This window comes from Helianthus annuus, chromosome 4 (assembly GCF_002127325.2).
Source record: "Helianthus annuus cultivar XRQ/B chromosome 4, HanXRQr2.0-SUNRISE, whole genome shotgun sequence".
Taxonomy (NCBI): Eukaryota; Viridiplantae; Streptophyta; class Magnoliopsida; order Asterales; family Asteraceae; genus Helianthus; species Helianthus annuus.
Window position 1 is genome coordinate 118,892,294 of NC_035436.2, and position 16,945 is coordinate 118,909,238.

The 16,945-nt window shown below is 39.4% G+C and overlaps 1 protein-coding gene across 1 annotated transcript; it reads right to left on the reverse strand.

The window, feature by feature from the left end:
* Positions 1 to 3,357: 3,357 nt before the first annotated feature.
* Positions 3,358 to 13,442, reverse strand: LOC110932524. The gene is made up of 10 exons (XM_022175852.1): positions 12,915 to 13,442; positions 12,168 to 12,725; positions 11,862 to 12,012; positions 11,597 to 11,745; positions 10,769 to 10,861; positions 10,175 to 10,666; positions 9,692 to 9,934; positions 9,450 to 9,638; positions 3,704 to 3,775; positions 3,358 to 3,630 (listed from the first exon to the last, which is right to left on the reverse strand). Exons 1-10 carry the CDS (start codon positions 13,440 to 13,442, stop codon positions 3,358 to 3,360), a joined length of 2,748 nt encoding a protein of 915 aa, XP_022031544.1.
* Between the last annotated feature and the right edge of the window lie 3,503 nt (positions 13,443 to 16,945).

Here is a 16,945-nt window from a genome sequence, read left to right on the forward strand (position 1 = left end):
ATGTGCCCATTCATGATCCACGATACCATCTTGGGATCTCCGGCAAGTCAGGGTTTTTCTATTTAAACAATTTCACCCAAGCCTGACTGCCCTTGGGTGATTTTGAATTCTTGCTCAACAATGGTGGAAAATTTGCATCATCCATTGCTAAACTGGAATTCTCAACTTTTACCTCAACCAATGGCTCCTCTGGTTTTACCATACCAGAATCATTGCCTGAAGGTGGCTTGTCCGACTTTGATCTGTCAGATTCATCGCCGACCATTTTCTTCTTTTTCTCCTCTTTTGTCCTCAAATTTGTATCTGATGAATTCTTTTTACTTGTTTTTGCAGCTGAGGGAGTCGATTCATCAGAACTTTCAATCTTTTTGTCCGGTGAACCCGAGGACAAAATCTTCTCGAGATATTCTCTCGCTTTCTTTCTTTTCTTCCTCAGTCGGTCTTTCTGCCCCTGCGAAAGCTTCACTTTCGTTTCTTGAGTTGACTGTTCTTGAACTTTATGTTTCAAAACCTTCTGTTCCTGGGGCTTGACTTTGACTGGAATCTTTGCCGATTTCTGAGAATTAGCCCTCAATCTTTCATTCGATCTCCTTGGGCAATCTCTGGCAATGTGACCTTTGATGTTGCAGTTAAAGCACCTCCTGGTCTCATAACTCCAATACTGGCAGTTACCAGCAATGTGTCCATGATATCCACAACTATAACACATTCTGTTATCGTACCTATCACCATTTTTAGTCCAAACGCTCAGATCAAAGCATTGTTTGGCTTGGTGATACTCCTTCCTCAACTTTGCTGAATTTGACTTTGAAGCACTGTGATATGTCCTGCACCCAACAATTTTTGAATTTTCATTTTTTAAGTCTTTTGATTTCTGATTGTGATTGGATGATTGAACTGATGAGTTTTTTTCTTCATTTTTAAATTTTTGTTTCTGTTTTACAATCTTCTTCACAGGTTTCTGCTTAGAGCATTCTCCCTTTTCAGTCGAAAGTAAAACAGTTTTCTGAAATTTTTCTTTTAATTTCAAAAATTTTTCCTTTTTCTTAATTTCAGCATCAGATTCTGGCTCAGACTCATCTGCTGAATAAAATTCCTCATTTTCATCATCAGTTTTCTCATCACAATCTTCAACTTTTTCACTTATCGGTATAGAATTGATTGGTTTTGGACAGGGAAAATTCAAACCATCAGATTTAGTCACAAAACCTTTCAATTTCTTCTCAAGTTCATCAATTTTGTTCCTCGAATTTTCAGCTTCACTTTCAAGCTGAGATATTCTCCCAAAATGAGACTTGATTGTTTTTTCATTATCATTCTTCAAATTTTCAAGAACAGATTTTTCATTCATCAAAACTTTTATCTGTTCCTGAAATTTTGATTCATTCGCTTTCAGATTTTTGTTTTCAAGCTTTATCCAGAAATCTTCATCTTCTGATGATTTCTGTTTGCTTTCAAGCTCTTTTTCCAACTTTTTGATTTTCACTTGAGCGTACTCACCTTCTTTTTCAAGTTTAATGATTTTCTGAAGATGGGAATTTAACACTTTCTGTTTTTCAATGTTGTTTTTACTAAACACATTTCTCCCATCTTCAAGAATTTTCATTTGATTTTGAAAATCTTTCTCAATTTTTGATTTTTCAATTTTGAAATTCTTAATTTTCTCTCCAAAAACCTTTTCTTTTTCTTTCAATTTCTTATTTTCAAAAGTCAAACTGTTCAAACCATCCAACAGTTTGTCATTTTCAGCTTTCAGTTTCTCACAAATACTTTGAACCATAAGAATCTGTTTTTCATCAGCTTGCTTCTCATCTTTCAGCTTCTTGACTTCGGATGTCAAACTATCTGTGTCTCTCATGAGTTTGTCATTGTTTGTCTTCAAGTTGTCACATTTAGAGCATCCTAATGTAGAACTTAAAGATCCAGACTTTACAGATTCTCTGATTTCTGAAGCTTCCTCTTTCTTTTCATCGTTAATTTTTATCTGTTCTTCAATTTTTCCAATGAGTTGAGTAATTGTCAGACTAGAAAATTCTTCAGAATGTTTTAATTTTAAGATATAACTTTCCCATTCTTCTTGAGGTAACGCACTGACAAATTTTTCGACATGTTCCTCTGATGCTTTGGTTAAACCAACTTCGGACATTGAATTAACAAGATGTATATATCTCTCAATGATACATCTTGTGCTTTCTCCTGGAAAACCTGAAAATGAATCAAATTCTTTCGTTAGTACTCTTCTTCTATCACATTCTTCTTGAGTCATGTTAAAGATATTGAACCCCATGATTTGGTTAAGCAAAACTGCACGATGTACACTTGGATCAGACTTTGACTGATAAGCGGTCCAGATAAGCGGTTCACACTTAGTCCAAATAAGCGATTCAGAACCAGTCCAGATAAGCGGTCCAGAACTAGTTCGTTCGAGCGAGTCAAGGATTATCCGTCCGAATGAGCGATCCAAGACCTTGTCCGGATAAGCGGTTCAAAGAGCTGTTCGATCGAATAAGCGGTTCACGATCCGTACGTATAAGCGGTCCAAGAACTGTTCGATTGAGCGGTTCCCAACCGTCCGGATGAGCGGTTCCCAACCGTCCGAATGGGCGGTTCAAGGGTAGTCCGATCGAGCGGTCCACATTCTCAAATCCAATTTTGACCCACTAAAACTTCGAATTTTGATTTGAAACTTTCCAGGGTTTGTCACGGTACTATTGTGCACAATCCCTGAGATTTTGAGCGAATTCCGACCATGAAATCTTTACGAATCAGAAAAAGAAGGTGTAGAAGTAAGAAAAAGTGACGAAATCCGGCTAATTTCTGCAGAGAACCTCCTCCTGAGCTCTGATACCACTTATAGGAACGTTTGCTGACCCGAACGAGTCGTTCAGAGGCTTTCTCCTTGGTTTCAGGTGCGGAATAACAAGAAACTAAGGTAGAAACAGCAGGCAAATCACTTTAACTACTTGTTTTACTGATTTCAAACGTTAACAGCTCAAATCTCGCACCGGCAGAACTTCGGCACGATTTCTACAACAGTTACAACTAAGATCGCCTTTAGGGTATTTATAGGGATCTGGGACCGCTTATTGGACAGGCCCAATAAGCGGCCCATACATGATGACTCATTAGCGGTCCATAAGGATTGCCGTTCGAGCGGTCCAAGCTTGATACCACTCGAACGGTTCAGCCTATTAACCTAATGAGCGGTCCAGCCCATTAAACGACCATAATAGCGATCCAACTATCTAATATGACTCTAAAAGCGGCCCAACATCTAAAACCTATACATTTTCACTATTTCTAGTATTACGTGCCCAGATCTAACGTTCTAAGACATTGACTCGATACAAGACGTAATCAGCAGATGCAGTGCACCAACAACTTCAAATAATTTGCGGCATTTAACGCTCCCTGATATCCCATCCTCAACATACACCCCTTCACCATACGTTCTGGAAATCTCATTGGAGAATCTGCGTCATCAGGAAAGTTAATCACTTCATGTATGAGAGCTTCAGTAACAAGAATCTTCTCCAACTTGCCATGTACTTCTACAACTAAAGAGATAAGCTTTATTGTGCTCATCATAGACGGCATTCTTCCAGAAGCATTCAATATGAGATCTGTACACTGGTCATTGATCAGTCAATGCTTTTTGAATTGGAATACGTCTCATGAACTCCAAAATACCACTGAAATTAACCAGTTCTGGATATTTTTCAGCATCCAAATCACAACAGCTGTTGTGAAGAGGATCAAATACTACATTAGACACCTGCAAATCACAAACACACTAAATCAATCACTTAGAAATTATTCAAACATTTAAAACTCACAAGTGCACAATAAGCGAAACACACAAGAAACATATAAGCGGAACCATGTTATGATCATTCAAGTGGAACATGCAATGAACAAACAAGCGAAACATAATATGGACAATCAAGCGGAACACCTTGTTGTACTTACAAGCGAAACATGACACTGTCCATACAAGCGGAACACCTTGATGTACTTACAAGCGGAACAAGTAAAGACTTTTACAAGCGGAACATTACGTTGTTCAGACAAGCGAAACATATCATTGTGCATTCAAGTGGAACATGACACTGTACACTCAAGCGGAACATGTGAATGAACTTACAAGTAGAACATGTGATTGTTCAGATAAGCGGAACATCTGGAATATGAACGTTTAAGCGAAACCTTCAACAAAACACTTCAACATTGATCAAATCCTAAAATTGAACTCACCCACCTGTTAATTTGACAAAACCGAGACTAGGGCTATATTTTGATTTCATTTTTGACTAAACAATTACCCTAGATCTACAGCCGTAACATTCAGACATCAACAAACTTCATCAGACATCAAATTTGAAACAATCAAAGCATAATATCATGATCTAGACATCAAAACGACTGCATATGATCATTATCAATCTTCAATTTCACATATACAAGCCTAAATCTATGTCCAGTTCCAAAACAGATGCCGACATGTCAAATAAAGCATGAAATTGAATAAATTGAACTAAGACTTACCTTTCCCATGATCAATACACTGATGATACAACAGAAACAGATGAAAAACGGGCAGAATAACGCTTAAAATGATCAGAATACGGTTTCGCTTCAAATCGCTGGTGAAAACTTGACAAATAAGCGAAAGGTTGAAAGTGACCGACAAGCGGAACCTTTGGCCTTTTATAAGAGATGAGGTTTCGCTTGTGTGACCATTGACACATAAGCGGAACCTCTGACTTTATAAGCAAAACCTCTTGTGAAGCAGCCAAATAAGCGAAACCTTTGTTTGGGTGACATTCAAGAGAAACCTTTTTGCTATTTTCAAAAATTTAACTTTTTGACATTTTTCAGATTGACCACTATCACACCCAGTTGACCAAGTCCAAGTCAATGACCTTGGTCAACTGTTTGATCCACCAAGTCCAAATTAATGGCCTTGGATGATCAGATTTATGAAGTACGCTGACGTTTCTTTCTGAAATCAGTTCAACTGAATGAACTTTTGATCAATTTGAACTTCCAAACACATTTTAACTTTCAAACAATATACCAATCATTGTTACCAATCTCCAGCTTACCCATCCCTAATCAGACACTGACATGTTTTACACTTAGGCTTTGAACTTCCAATTCCCAACATCGGTTGTCGAAAAAATAAGATGAGAAAAGAAAATCTTTTGGATTTTAACTGGATAAACTGAAACTATGTACACACAATATTTTTGCGAGTGTGTTAGGGGATCATATCAGCTGCCAACCAGACACGAGCACCGTTAAGCTGTTTATTTCATACTAAGCTTTTAAACAATTCGTGTAGATTGCTGATATACTGATCCACTTAAATTCTCACAAAATTTTCAATCTGTTCGGGATATGTAATTAGTGTTTTAAGACTTAACAATCTACATGTGTCCCACCTCAGTATATACTCCCGTATCCGGATCCCAGTATTCAGTCTTACAGGTGAGTATACCACAGCTGATATCTGTAAGGGGTTAGATGCGAAACCGTGAGAGCTCAGGTCAGAACTTCCGTTCAGCAGAGAGATGACGGTTCGACTTTAAGGTGTGTCCCCTTTAGAGGATCTTTTGTTTTCAACAGCAGCGACTATGAATTTTATTGTTTCATCAGCATGCTGAGGCGAGCTTATATTTCAAAGCTTTTGCATAAAGTATTATCCGGGGACTATGTCAGTATTTCCATACAGCAGAAGTCACGGGATAATACCCTAGATATCACTGAGTATAAAGACCTGGTATCTTAGAATGCGGGACCTTTCAAACAGGATTTCAAGGGTTACCTATATATCCTGGAGGTGTTCCCCACGTAAACGCAAGTGAATTTTATGTTAATATCCCAAACTGATCTACTAATTTTGTAAAAACCTATCAGCACATCTTTAGCGAGACTGCTTAAATGCATTTTAAACAATACAAATCTTTAGCGTACTGTGTCCGTCTAGCTGATGTACTATCACTTCCCCTATTCTACACAACTCTTTTTGAATTTTTCTAATGTTTTTGGATTTTTATGGTTTTCTATTGTTTTTGCATTTTTTGATTTTATCATCTTTTTGTATTTTTCTGCAAATATCTCCCCCTAAAACTAAAACATATTTTTGTGTTTTTGTTTTTATCGAAAAGCAGAAAATACAACTGTACAAAAAAAAATTGACAACACGACACAAGTTCATGTCAGATCGCCGCCCAACTCGGCTTCACATTTGATTACCCTCCCAGATTGCAGATTCTTCATCCCGTTTAATCTCAAAAGATAATAAAATCTCTTTTTGTCGAATGGTTTAGTGTAAAAATCCGCTTTCTGATCATCGGTGTTAATGTGTTCAATCCGAATTAACTTTTTTCTCGTGACAATCACGGATAAAGTGATGACAGTTTTCAATGTGTTTAGTTTTTGAATGGTGAACCGGATTTTTAGTAACATTAATGGCTGCTTTATTGTCCATGAAAATCAGTGTATCCAATGATTGCAAACCGAAGTCGCGCATCTGCTGTTGGATCCAAAGGATCTGCGAGCAACAGCTAGAAGCTGAGACATACTCAGCCTCACATGTGGAGAGCGCAACGGCAGTTTGTTTCTTGCACTGCCAGGTGACAAGCCGAGTTCCGAAGAACTGGCACCCAGCAGTGGTGGACTTAGCATTCTGTTTACACCTACCAAAATCAGAATCAGCGAAACCGGACAAAATAAAGTCACCCGAGCGAGGGTACCACAAGCCGATGCTTGGGCAACCCTTCAAATACCGTAAAATGCGTTTCACTATAGTCAGGTGCGACTGCTTCGGATTCGAATGATATCTGGCGCAGAGACACGTCGGATACATGATGTCGGGACGGGAAGCCGTGAGATACATCAACGATCCGATGATTGATCGATACAATGTTTCGTCCATCTTCACACCTTGCTCGTCTGGACAAATACCATGATTCTGTGCTGGGGGGTGGATGCAGGACTGCAATCTATCATATCAAATTTGTCGAGCACGTCCTTTACATACTTTGACTGGTGAATGAAGATTCCGTCGGGCATTTGTTCCACCTGCAACCCGAGGAAGAACTTCATCTCCCCCATTGAACTCATCTCGAACTTATTCTTCATTAACTTTTCAAACTCTTTGCAAAGATCATCGTTGGTGGATCCAAAAATGATATCGTCCACATAAATCTGCACGATCAACAAGTGGCCTGCTTCTTCTTTGGTGAACAAAGTGTTGTCTACTATGCCTCTTGTGAACCCGTTGTCCAGCAAGTATGTCGAAAGCGTCTCGTACCAGGCTCTCGGGGCCTGGTGCAGTCCGTATAGCGCTTTGTCCAGTAGATACACCTTGTTTCTGTGTAGTGGGTCTGTGAACCCTGGTGGTTGCCCCACGTACACTTCTTCTCTGATTGTGCCGTACAGGAAAGCAGATTTGACGTCAAGTTGATAGACTTTAAAATCTTTCCAAGATGCAAAGGCTAGAAAAAAATACGAATTGCTTCAAGCCTTGCAACCTGTGCGTAAACCTCATCGCAATCTATTCCTTCCTGTTGGCTGAAGCCTTGAACCACAAGTCGTGCCTTGTTTCTCACTGCGACACCTCTGTCATCACGCTTACACTTGAAAACCCATTTCGTCTTGATTAACTTCTGATTCTTTGGCAGATCAACAAGTCTCCAAACGCCCAGTTTTTCAAACTGTTGCAGCTCCTCCTGCATAACATTCACCCAGCTATCTTCGGTCAATGCTTCTTTGTAGGTTCTGGGCTCTATCTGCGAAATAAAACATTTAAGTGAGACTTCTTTCTGCATATCAGCAATAGAAGAGTAAAAACAAGTAAAAGCTTGATCTATTTGATGTCGGGTCTTGACACCACTTTGTAGGTCACCAATGATCTGTTCTGAAGGGTGGTAAGACAACGTCCGTGGCATAACCGTGTCAGGCACAACTACTTCCGATTCCAAATTCAAAATATCGAGATCAACGGCTTGATCCACAGCATCCTCTGAAGTATCATTTGGCTCCTCGTCAAAGGTAGGAGCGGGTTCCTCCTCTGAGTCGTAAGAAACGTCAAATGACGGTGCTGGTTCCTCTGGTGGTTCATGAGTAGTTCCACTTTGTCCTGCTTCATTGTCATGAGTACCCACGGTGGGTCGAGAAACTTCTAGCGGACTAGACACAGGCTCTTGTGAAGTATATAGCTGATACTGGTACAGAAAAGCTAGTTCCTCATCACTCGGCTCGACAGGCAGTTGAAACGACTCCCAGAGTTTATCGTAATCGAATAGGAATCTTTGTTCGGGAAGTTGTGGCGATGGAGTGTGCTTCGGACAATCCACGTGTTGGACTTGAATCACCTTCCCCAGACACGGTACGAACACCCTCTTCAGCGGGCTTGCATAACCTACAAAGAAACCCTCATTAGCTTTTGCTCCAAATTTACCACTTTCATCTATAAACGTGCATGGTGAACCAAAAGGTTCTAAAAACTCAAGATTTGGCTTGTAACGGTGCAGCAACTCAAAGCAAGTCTTCTTGTGTTTCTTCACAGTGAGAACCCTATTCAAAGTGTAACAGGCTGCTGAAACTTCTTCACTCCAGAAGTAGATTGGTAGCTTGGAATCGGCTAACATCGTACGTGCTGTCTCGATGAGGGTCTGATTCTTTCGTTCAGCTACGTCGTTTTGCTGTGGTGTGTATGGCGCACTGATTTCATGAAGAATTACCTTTTCGTTGCAGTACTCGTACATCTTGTTGTTCTTGAATTCCGTTCCGTTGTCGCTCCGAATCCTCCGGATTGACAGTTTGTACACCGTTTCCATCTTCTTAAAGAGTATCATCAATGACTCGAATGTTTGATCTTTTCGTTCTAAGCACACAACCCACGAAAACCTCGTAAAGTCGACTGTCACCACCAAACAATATAAATCCCCGCTAATGCTCTTGACGTTGATAGGCCCGAAGAGATCCATGTGCAATCTCTCAAGAGGTAACCTGATAGAGTTGAGCATCTTCGGTGGATGTGACTTCCGAGTCTGCTTTCCCTTTTTACATGCAATACAATCATCAAGTAAGTGAAAGTTTTTCACATTAACACCCTCAACTAAATCGTTATGTACTAAAAAGTTCATTTTTCGCACGTGAATGTGACCCATTTTTCGGTGCCACATTACAGACTCCTTTTCAGTAGCTTTAGACTTGGTGACAAAACACTGTTTTCGATGAGTTGTTAGCGTTGCGACACTCATGTCCAAAATATAAAGATCATTTACCCGCGGAGCGCGCAACAACACCAACTCATCAGGGATTTTAAACCCTGGTTTTAACACTAAACACTCAGATTTTGTAAAATGCACACTGAAGTCTTTATCACAAATCTGTGATATACTCAGTAAATTGTTCGTTAACTCTATGATATAATTCACTTTGTCAAATGAGATCACTCCGTTTGTAAGCGTTCCTTGACCGACAATTCTTCCTCCTTGATTCCCTGCGAACCCAACATAGCTTCCATTGATTGACTTAACATCATACAGAAGGGCTAAAGTTCCAGTCATATGACGTGAAGCTCCGCTGTCCATAATCCATCTTGAAAGAATTGACTTGGGCAGCCCCTACAACCAACAAAAACAATTTATTCAAACAATGAAGCCCATGATTTCTTTACTTCCGACACACTCCCGAACACAACATCACACTTTTCATTTGTTTTCGGAAAATCGAATATGACATTTGGAACCTTCTTTTTTTTAATTGTTTTAACTTTGCTGGTTATTGGAGGAAATTCATCAAGAAACTGATCTACATTTTCAAAATCAACCACATCATCTTTAAAAAGATTTGAATCGATTTTCAAAGCGTTCTCCATCTTCTTGACCTCAATTGACGGTTTTGATTTCACGATCCAAGACTGATTTTCAAAAGTTTTTGTTTTAGGGTAAAACTTTGAAGTCTTTCTAGTCTTAGAGGATTCGCCAATCTCAAAAGTCGATTTCGGCTTATCCTCCGACTTCAACGATTCACCTCTTTTCAGAATACCGATCGGAGAAACCATTTCCTTTTTACCTTTTGAAACAGCTGGTGATTTAGGTCGAGATTTTTGAACCATTTGTTTTTGAACATTTTATTTTTGAACATTTGATTTTTCAACCTTTGGTTTCTCAAACATTTGTTTTTGAACTGGTTTCTCAACAACATGTTTCTTAAACACTTTTTGACACTGTTTTGCCATATGTCCAATCTCATTGTAGCGATAGCACACTCTTTTATCATGCTCGACAAAAGTAGTATTAACCGTTTCTTCTTTAAGTTTCTGTGCTGCATTGAAATCGTCCACAGCTTTTTGACTAAAAGTATAATCCTTTTCAACATCAGTACTAGGACCAGCAACAAAAACATCATTTATCTTTTCTTTTGGCTTAAACATTTGTTTAGCCATTTTCTTTTCAAACCCAATACCTTTGTTTTTAAACTGATTTTTCTTGTTTTGACCTTTACCAACCCCATCTTTCTTTTCCGAACTTGTTGGACGTGAAGTACCAAACGATTTTTTCAGTTTCGAAAAGAATTCATTGTTATTGATTTCGTTAACATTCAATTCAACCAGTTTAAACACTTTCTCAACATTTTCGAACTTGACATTCTGAAGCGGGTACTCGATGTCGGAATAAAGTTTGTCAGTTCCAACCATAGTGTAAACCACCATGATCGGATCATCATTCGTACTTTTTTCCGATTTCGGTACATATCGATCTAAGAAATTTCCTTCGTCTTCAGAATCACTGACAACCTTCTTAGAATTAGCCTTTTCAGATTTCTCACTTTCATCATCCAACACCTGATCGATAACATTTTTGATAACCTGAGATTCGTTATCAGTGTCAGATGCAGTGAAAGTGATATCAATGCTGTCAGGTAAATCACTTTCAATCGTTTTCAGTTTAAGATTTAAAGCAGCTTCCACCCCATCTGGATATTTCTGAGTGTAGTGATTCCACATTGGGGGTGGAACGCTCTTGAAAACCGGTGTAGTATGTGGCTGTTGAGGGACGATTTGTTCGAAAACATAAGACGAAGCCACATAGCTCATTAATTTTTTATCAATCCTGTCATTCTCTATCTTGGCCAATTCAAGTTCTTTTTATAGTGACACAATTGTGTCAAGATGATAATTGACTTCTCTTTGTTTATCAAACAGTGTAGCTTGTGCCAATTTAGTAGCTTTATTATTTTCGACGCTTTCTTTTTGAATCATCTTAATTGATCTGGCTAAGGTATCATAAGCTTCTTTTAATTGTTCTAGATCAAACTTAATCATATCTGAATGATGTTTCAATTCCCGATACTTAGTGTATTTTTCAAGACACTCCACGCATGGTTGTAAACAACGTTGGCATGGCGTTTCGGAGATTGGAACAACTTTTTCATCAACCTTTTCATCACAAACAATTTTACCGACATGCTTTGACTCAGACACAAACTGTTTGATAGATTCGACCTCCTGAACTCCAGTTTCCTCTCTGTTAACCGACACCTTATCGACAGACTATGACTCCTTGGGTTCTGAATCTACCTCTTTAAGCTTTCCCATTAAAGCTTTGTCTGCAATGTCTTTCAGAACTTCTCCGGTCATTTCTTTAGACACATCAATCACTTCTTCGACGGCTTCTTTCTTCTCCTCAAATCTAGGACAAGATCCGGTTCTTGGTTTCTCGAAATAACCTGCAAAAGAATCAAACACATTAGGAGGCATAACTGATTTCATAGTATAACTAACTCCTCCTGTTGTGATTGATAGTAGTATGCTTCAGCGGCTATTTCCTCAACATCTATAACACTTTCTGTAGGAATCTCTTCAACAACTTCAGAAACAACTTCATCAACAATCTCCGGTTCAGACACTACCTCAGAAATCTCAACCACCTCTGCCATCATAACCTGATCATCTTTACCAGGGATATATTTATCCCAACTAAAACCTGCAGCTACCTGTTCATCATCTTGGTTCACAATCAATGGTTCAGTCGATGGTAGATTTCCTGTCGATAGTAATCATTGGTGAACGGGTTTTGGTGATTGTTGACTTCACGGTTTGGACACTCTTGTTTAAAATGACCGCGTTCTTTACACTTGAAACACGTTACTTTCGACTTATCAAATCCCAACTTCTGATCCGGACCTGATAAACTGTTTCTTCCCGTGATTTCCATGAACCTTTGAGCACGACGAACTAGGCTTGCCATACCCCATTTAATGTCAATCAGTTCAAGCTCCTCGGGGTCTATTTGGTCATAGTCCTCCTTTGTCATGTCCGGATTTCCAATTTTCCCCGCAACTAGACCTTCATATGCCTCGAGAACGGAAGCGAGTAGTGCAATATGTTGCTTCGCAGCAGCCTTCGTTATCTCGTTTCCATTTTTGATGTTCACTGCGATATTACACTGTACTCCAGAAATATACGCCTGATGATTAGATCCGGTAGAGCTTTGAGGCGAAGACTGTTCCTGAACTTTGACATTCGGTTCAAAACTTGCGAAAGGTGTAGAACTGCTTGATTGATGAGAACTTGATGCAACATTTGAAGTGTTATCAGCACTGAATCTTGTGTGTATCTTTGGACTTTGAAGATTTGCAACTGAAGGACTGCCTTTGTAGTATAAAGATACGTCTTGTTGCATGCTAGCCGAATTCATCTTCTTTATCTTCAACAACTCAAGCTCGTGAGCTTCGATCTTTTCAATAAATGCACTCAGATTGTAATTCACAAAATCAGAACTGTTTTTCAGCATCATAAGATAAGTTCCCCACTCGTCATATGGAAGTGCATCACAAAGTTTGTCAATCCATTCTTCATTTGTTTTTTCAATTTCTAATCTTTTCATTTCAACTACAAGGTGACAATATCTTTCGATTAACTGTTTCGTTGACTCTCCTTTGATCCCAGTAAAAATATCGAACTCTTTCTTGATAAGCGCCTTTTTGCTCTTGATCATAGAAGCACTTCCTTTAAACTTCAGTTCTAGCGCTTGCCAGATTGACTGAGAACTTTCGTCATGTTGTAGCAATACGAGGATGTCTTCTTTAATGGCTTGCTGCAAGATGCTCACCATTTTCTTTTCAGCTTTAAAATCTGTCTGTTCAGTATCTGTAAAACTTCCAATATGTTTAACCATCCTGAGCCCATCAACTGGAGGTACGTATTTCTTTTTGATCTTCATCCAACACTCGAAATGGTTGGCCTGAACCCAGTTTTTAAACCTTTCGGACCATCCAGAATATTCATCTAAGCTCATCAGTTTGGGTGGCTTCTGCATTGTTCCCAATTCATTTTCTAAGTTGACATTCTGCATGATACTAGCTGGACTTTGAATAGCCGCACCACTTCCCGCAAACATGTTATAGAAATCTTGACTATCCATTTTTAGTAACAAATCTCGAACAATGAATAAGTTTTCAATACTTGATCGCGTACAAAACGGACTAACACAGAATTTTCACTAACACAGGACAAATAAGCGAAACCAAACACCAAGTGTACGTACAAGCGAAACCACTCAGATGAACAAATAAGCGAAACCCAGATGATGTACAACCAAGCGAAACTACACAATGTCTTCACAAGCGAAACTATTTCAAGACTGATAAGCGAAATCTTCAAGCGAAACCACAGCACAGACGTTTGAAGCGGAACCAAAACTAACCCTTCAAGCGAAACCTTCTATTATGTCACAATAAGCGGAACACCACAAGCGGAACCTTCTGAAAATGGCACTTGAAGCGGAACACAACAAGCGGAACTTTCTGAAAATGGCACTTGAAGCGGAACACTACAAGCGAAACTTCTGACAATGGCACTTGAAGCGGAACCTTTGAGCAAAACCTTTATTTCCAAGTTCAAACAAGCGAAACCTCTAGGGTGACACACAAGCGGAACCTACTCTCGAGCCATTTTTGGTTACTTTTAGGCTGATTTAAGGTCTGAGCGTTTCAAGGGTTTATTATTAGGTACTTTACACAGGATGTCCAAATCTCAGTCCATTTTATCTGGCTGAACTGTCAGAAACTCACAAAATGCTTGAAAAATGCCTTGATTCTGGTCAACTACCTCACAACTGGCTCTGATACCAATTGTAGGATCGAGTTTGTCCTTCGTTTGAGACAATCGGAGCTAGCACCTACCGAATATGTAGCGGAAATACATATTTGGCATGAATCAAAGCAAAATCATAGAAGAAATGAGTAGAAACCGAAGGAATACACTTTAACAACGTTTTCTCATTCAACTTTCAGAAAATACACGGTCACCAGGTCAGCTACACTTGTGACATCAACGTCCAAATGATAAAACATATGGGGTATTTATAGGTGGATTAGTTCCGCTTGAATGGTCATGACCATACAAGCGAAACCTTGTCAAATAGTTTCGCTTGTATGTCATGTGTCCATTCAAGCGAAACCTTTACATGAAAGTCATACATTTTCACCTTTAACCCCTGTACAGTACATAATTAACCAAAAAAGACTCTATACATTGATCAACTACAACTAAGACGCAGGCTTTAGACATTATGCACCAACAAGGAAACCTCTAGAGTTTGAGGAAGGGGACATGGTATTGTTGAAAGTATCACCCTGAAAGGGTGTGGCACGCTTCGGGAAGCATGGAAAGTTAATCCGCGATATATTGGTCCATTCAAGATTCTAGAAAGGATTGGTTTAGTAGCATACAAGTTGGACTTACCTACCGAGCTGAACGGTGTTCATGATACCTTTGATGTATCAAATCTGAAAAAGAGTCCAACGCAAGATACTGTTGTCATTCCCGCAGACGAGATTCATATTGACGACACGCTCCATTTTGTTGAAGAACCCGTTGTGGTTACGGATTGGATGGGTGTGTCATTCTCGTCAAGGTTCGTTGGAATGCAAGATGTAACATTTGTGCTTGTAATCGTTGTGAACAGTTCAGTTATCAATAAAACAATGTTATTTGATCCCAATGTTTGTTTGGTTGTGTTTTACGTTTTTCATGTTTTGACTTTTGTTTAATTTCAAACTCTACATCGTTTTCTGGAGAATTATACGCTAACTAGTGCTTAAACGTACTCAGTTTAACGCGACAAATACTCCGGAACATCAACATATACTCAACATACCTTAAATAACCTTTACATAACTTAGAAATAAGTTTTGAAGGCTTTGGTATGGCAAAAAACAAGTTAATTCGCTTACAGGGACTAAAATTGACAAACTGCGAAAGTTTGTCAATTCAAACTGTAACGAACATTCCGGAACATGTCCATAAGTTAAACATACCATAAATATCTTTTACATAGCTTAGAAATAGGCTTTGAGAGGTTTGGTATGCTAAAACAAACTTTTGGATCATTCAGGGACTAAAAGTGTCAAAAAGTGCACAAGTTTGCACTTTCGCGCATAACTTACGTTCTGAATACATCCGGACATCTAAAAATTTATGTAAGCATCCTAATATTATGCCTTAGTGTTTGGCATGAGAAAACTCCATTCGTCACGTCATTTGTATCATTTATCGCGCTTATGCGCATTCCGTCGTAATTAAGCGAACATCGCGATCGTACGGCCAAACGAACCAACATCCGGCATATTTCTGAGCATGTTTCATGTCCACAATGTTTAGGCATCATTTTAGGGCCTTAAAGTTGGCTTTACGAGCCTTAGAAGTGTGGGAAATGGCTTAAATACGCAACAGGGACCAAAACTGCCATTTTTGAAGTATATGCAGATCAGACAGGCCCAGGCGGCCCGCCTGAGTTTCTGCATATCCTGACGCGGGCCGCGTAGGACTAACAGACCAGATTCAATGTCTGAATCCACTTGCAGTTGGCCTTTCGTTCGTTCAAGGGGCAATGCCCTTTCACCCAATCAAGAGCCAAGGGCCATTTTCAGTAACCACAACATTTTGACAAGTGGACGCTTAGGATCGTGGCACGAAAATCAAGAAACGATCTTAACGGCTCTACTTTTCCTATAAATACCCCCCCCCCCTTTTTTTGCTAAAAACTCACACAATCTGATCAAAATGCTCTAAGTTGATGCCATTGCTTCATACCTGGGCTCTTTGATCTAGATTAGCATTCGGGGACCCTTCGTAAGTATTCTTTCGTTCTTTTACTCGCTTTTCGAGTCTGAAAGTCAAAGTTTTGTTTGACTTTCTGTGTGACCAGCCTATGGTCGACACGAAGTTCATAACGTGAGCGTGATCACGATGGTTATAGTCCGTAGTGACTATACCTACTGATTACCACGTTATCTAGGCTCAGTGACGAGTCGTAGTTTCGGCCAAAATGCGCATTCTTGCGTATTTTGTAACCAAACTACTCGTGAGCATCAAAGCCGTTTGTTTTGATGCCAAACCTGTCTTCTAAACTTAGTTAAGCATGTTCTAACATGCTTAGCTCGTCACTTTTAGTTTAGTGCTTATATAGGGTCGTAAGGTAAGCGATCTAAACCATCGCTTATACTTTCGAACCCGACCCATTTGGTCGATCATTAGGATCCGACCAAACACACTAGGTGACCATAGCTATAACCTTCCGAGGTTATACCTTGTGGTCGCGATTTTAGGCGTTCCGAACGCGTTCTACGCGAACGACGCGTTAGGGTAGCATAAGCTACCTAAACAGGTCGTAATGGGTCGCAAGCACTTAGGTTAGGTTTCATTTTAGTATGTAGGCTTTGTTAAACCATATTACACGAGTTTCCATACTCGTTTGGTTTATGAACCCGCATACTATCTGATCCTTCCTATTTTGATCCGGTATATTAATATAGCTACCTATTAGGTGCCGTTTGATATTCCGTGATCTCTAGCATTATCTGGTTATATTACATGGAATTCAAAGCAATCTCAGGTGAGTACATTGAACCCCTCTTTTACTGT

Bases quoted from the DNA above. Each gene is read 5' to 3' on its own strand.
- LOC110932524 (XM_022175852.1), bottom strand. From the start codon at position 13,442: ATGGATAGTCAAGATTTCTATAACATGTTTGCGGGAAGTGGTGCGGCT. The intron at 11,746-11,861 runs GTGTTATAGATG...ATTCTTTTGCAG, and splicing joins TGAAGAGATTCCTACAGAAA to GTTATTTCGAGAAACCAAGA. The intron at 3,631-3,703 runs GTTAATTTCAGT...ATCAATGACCAG, and splicing joins CTGAAAAATATCCAGAACTG to TGTACAGATCTCATATTGAA.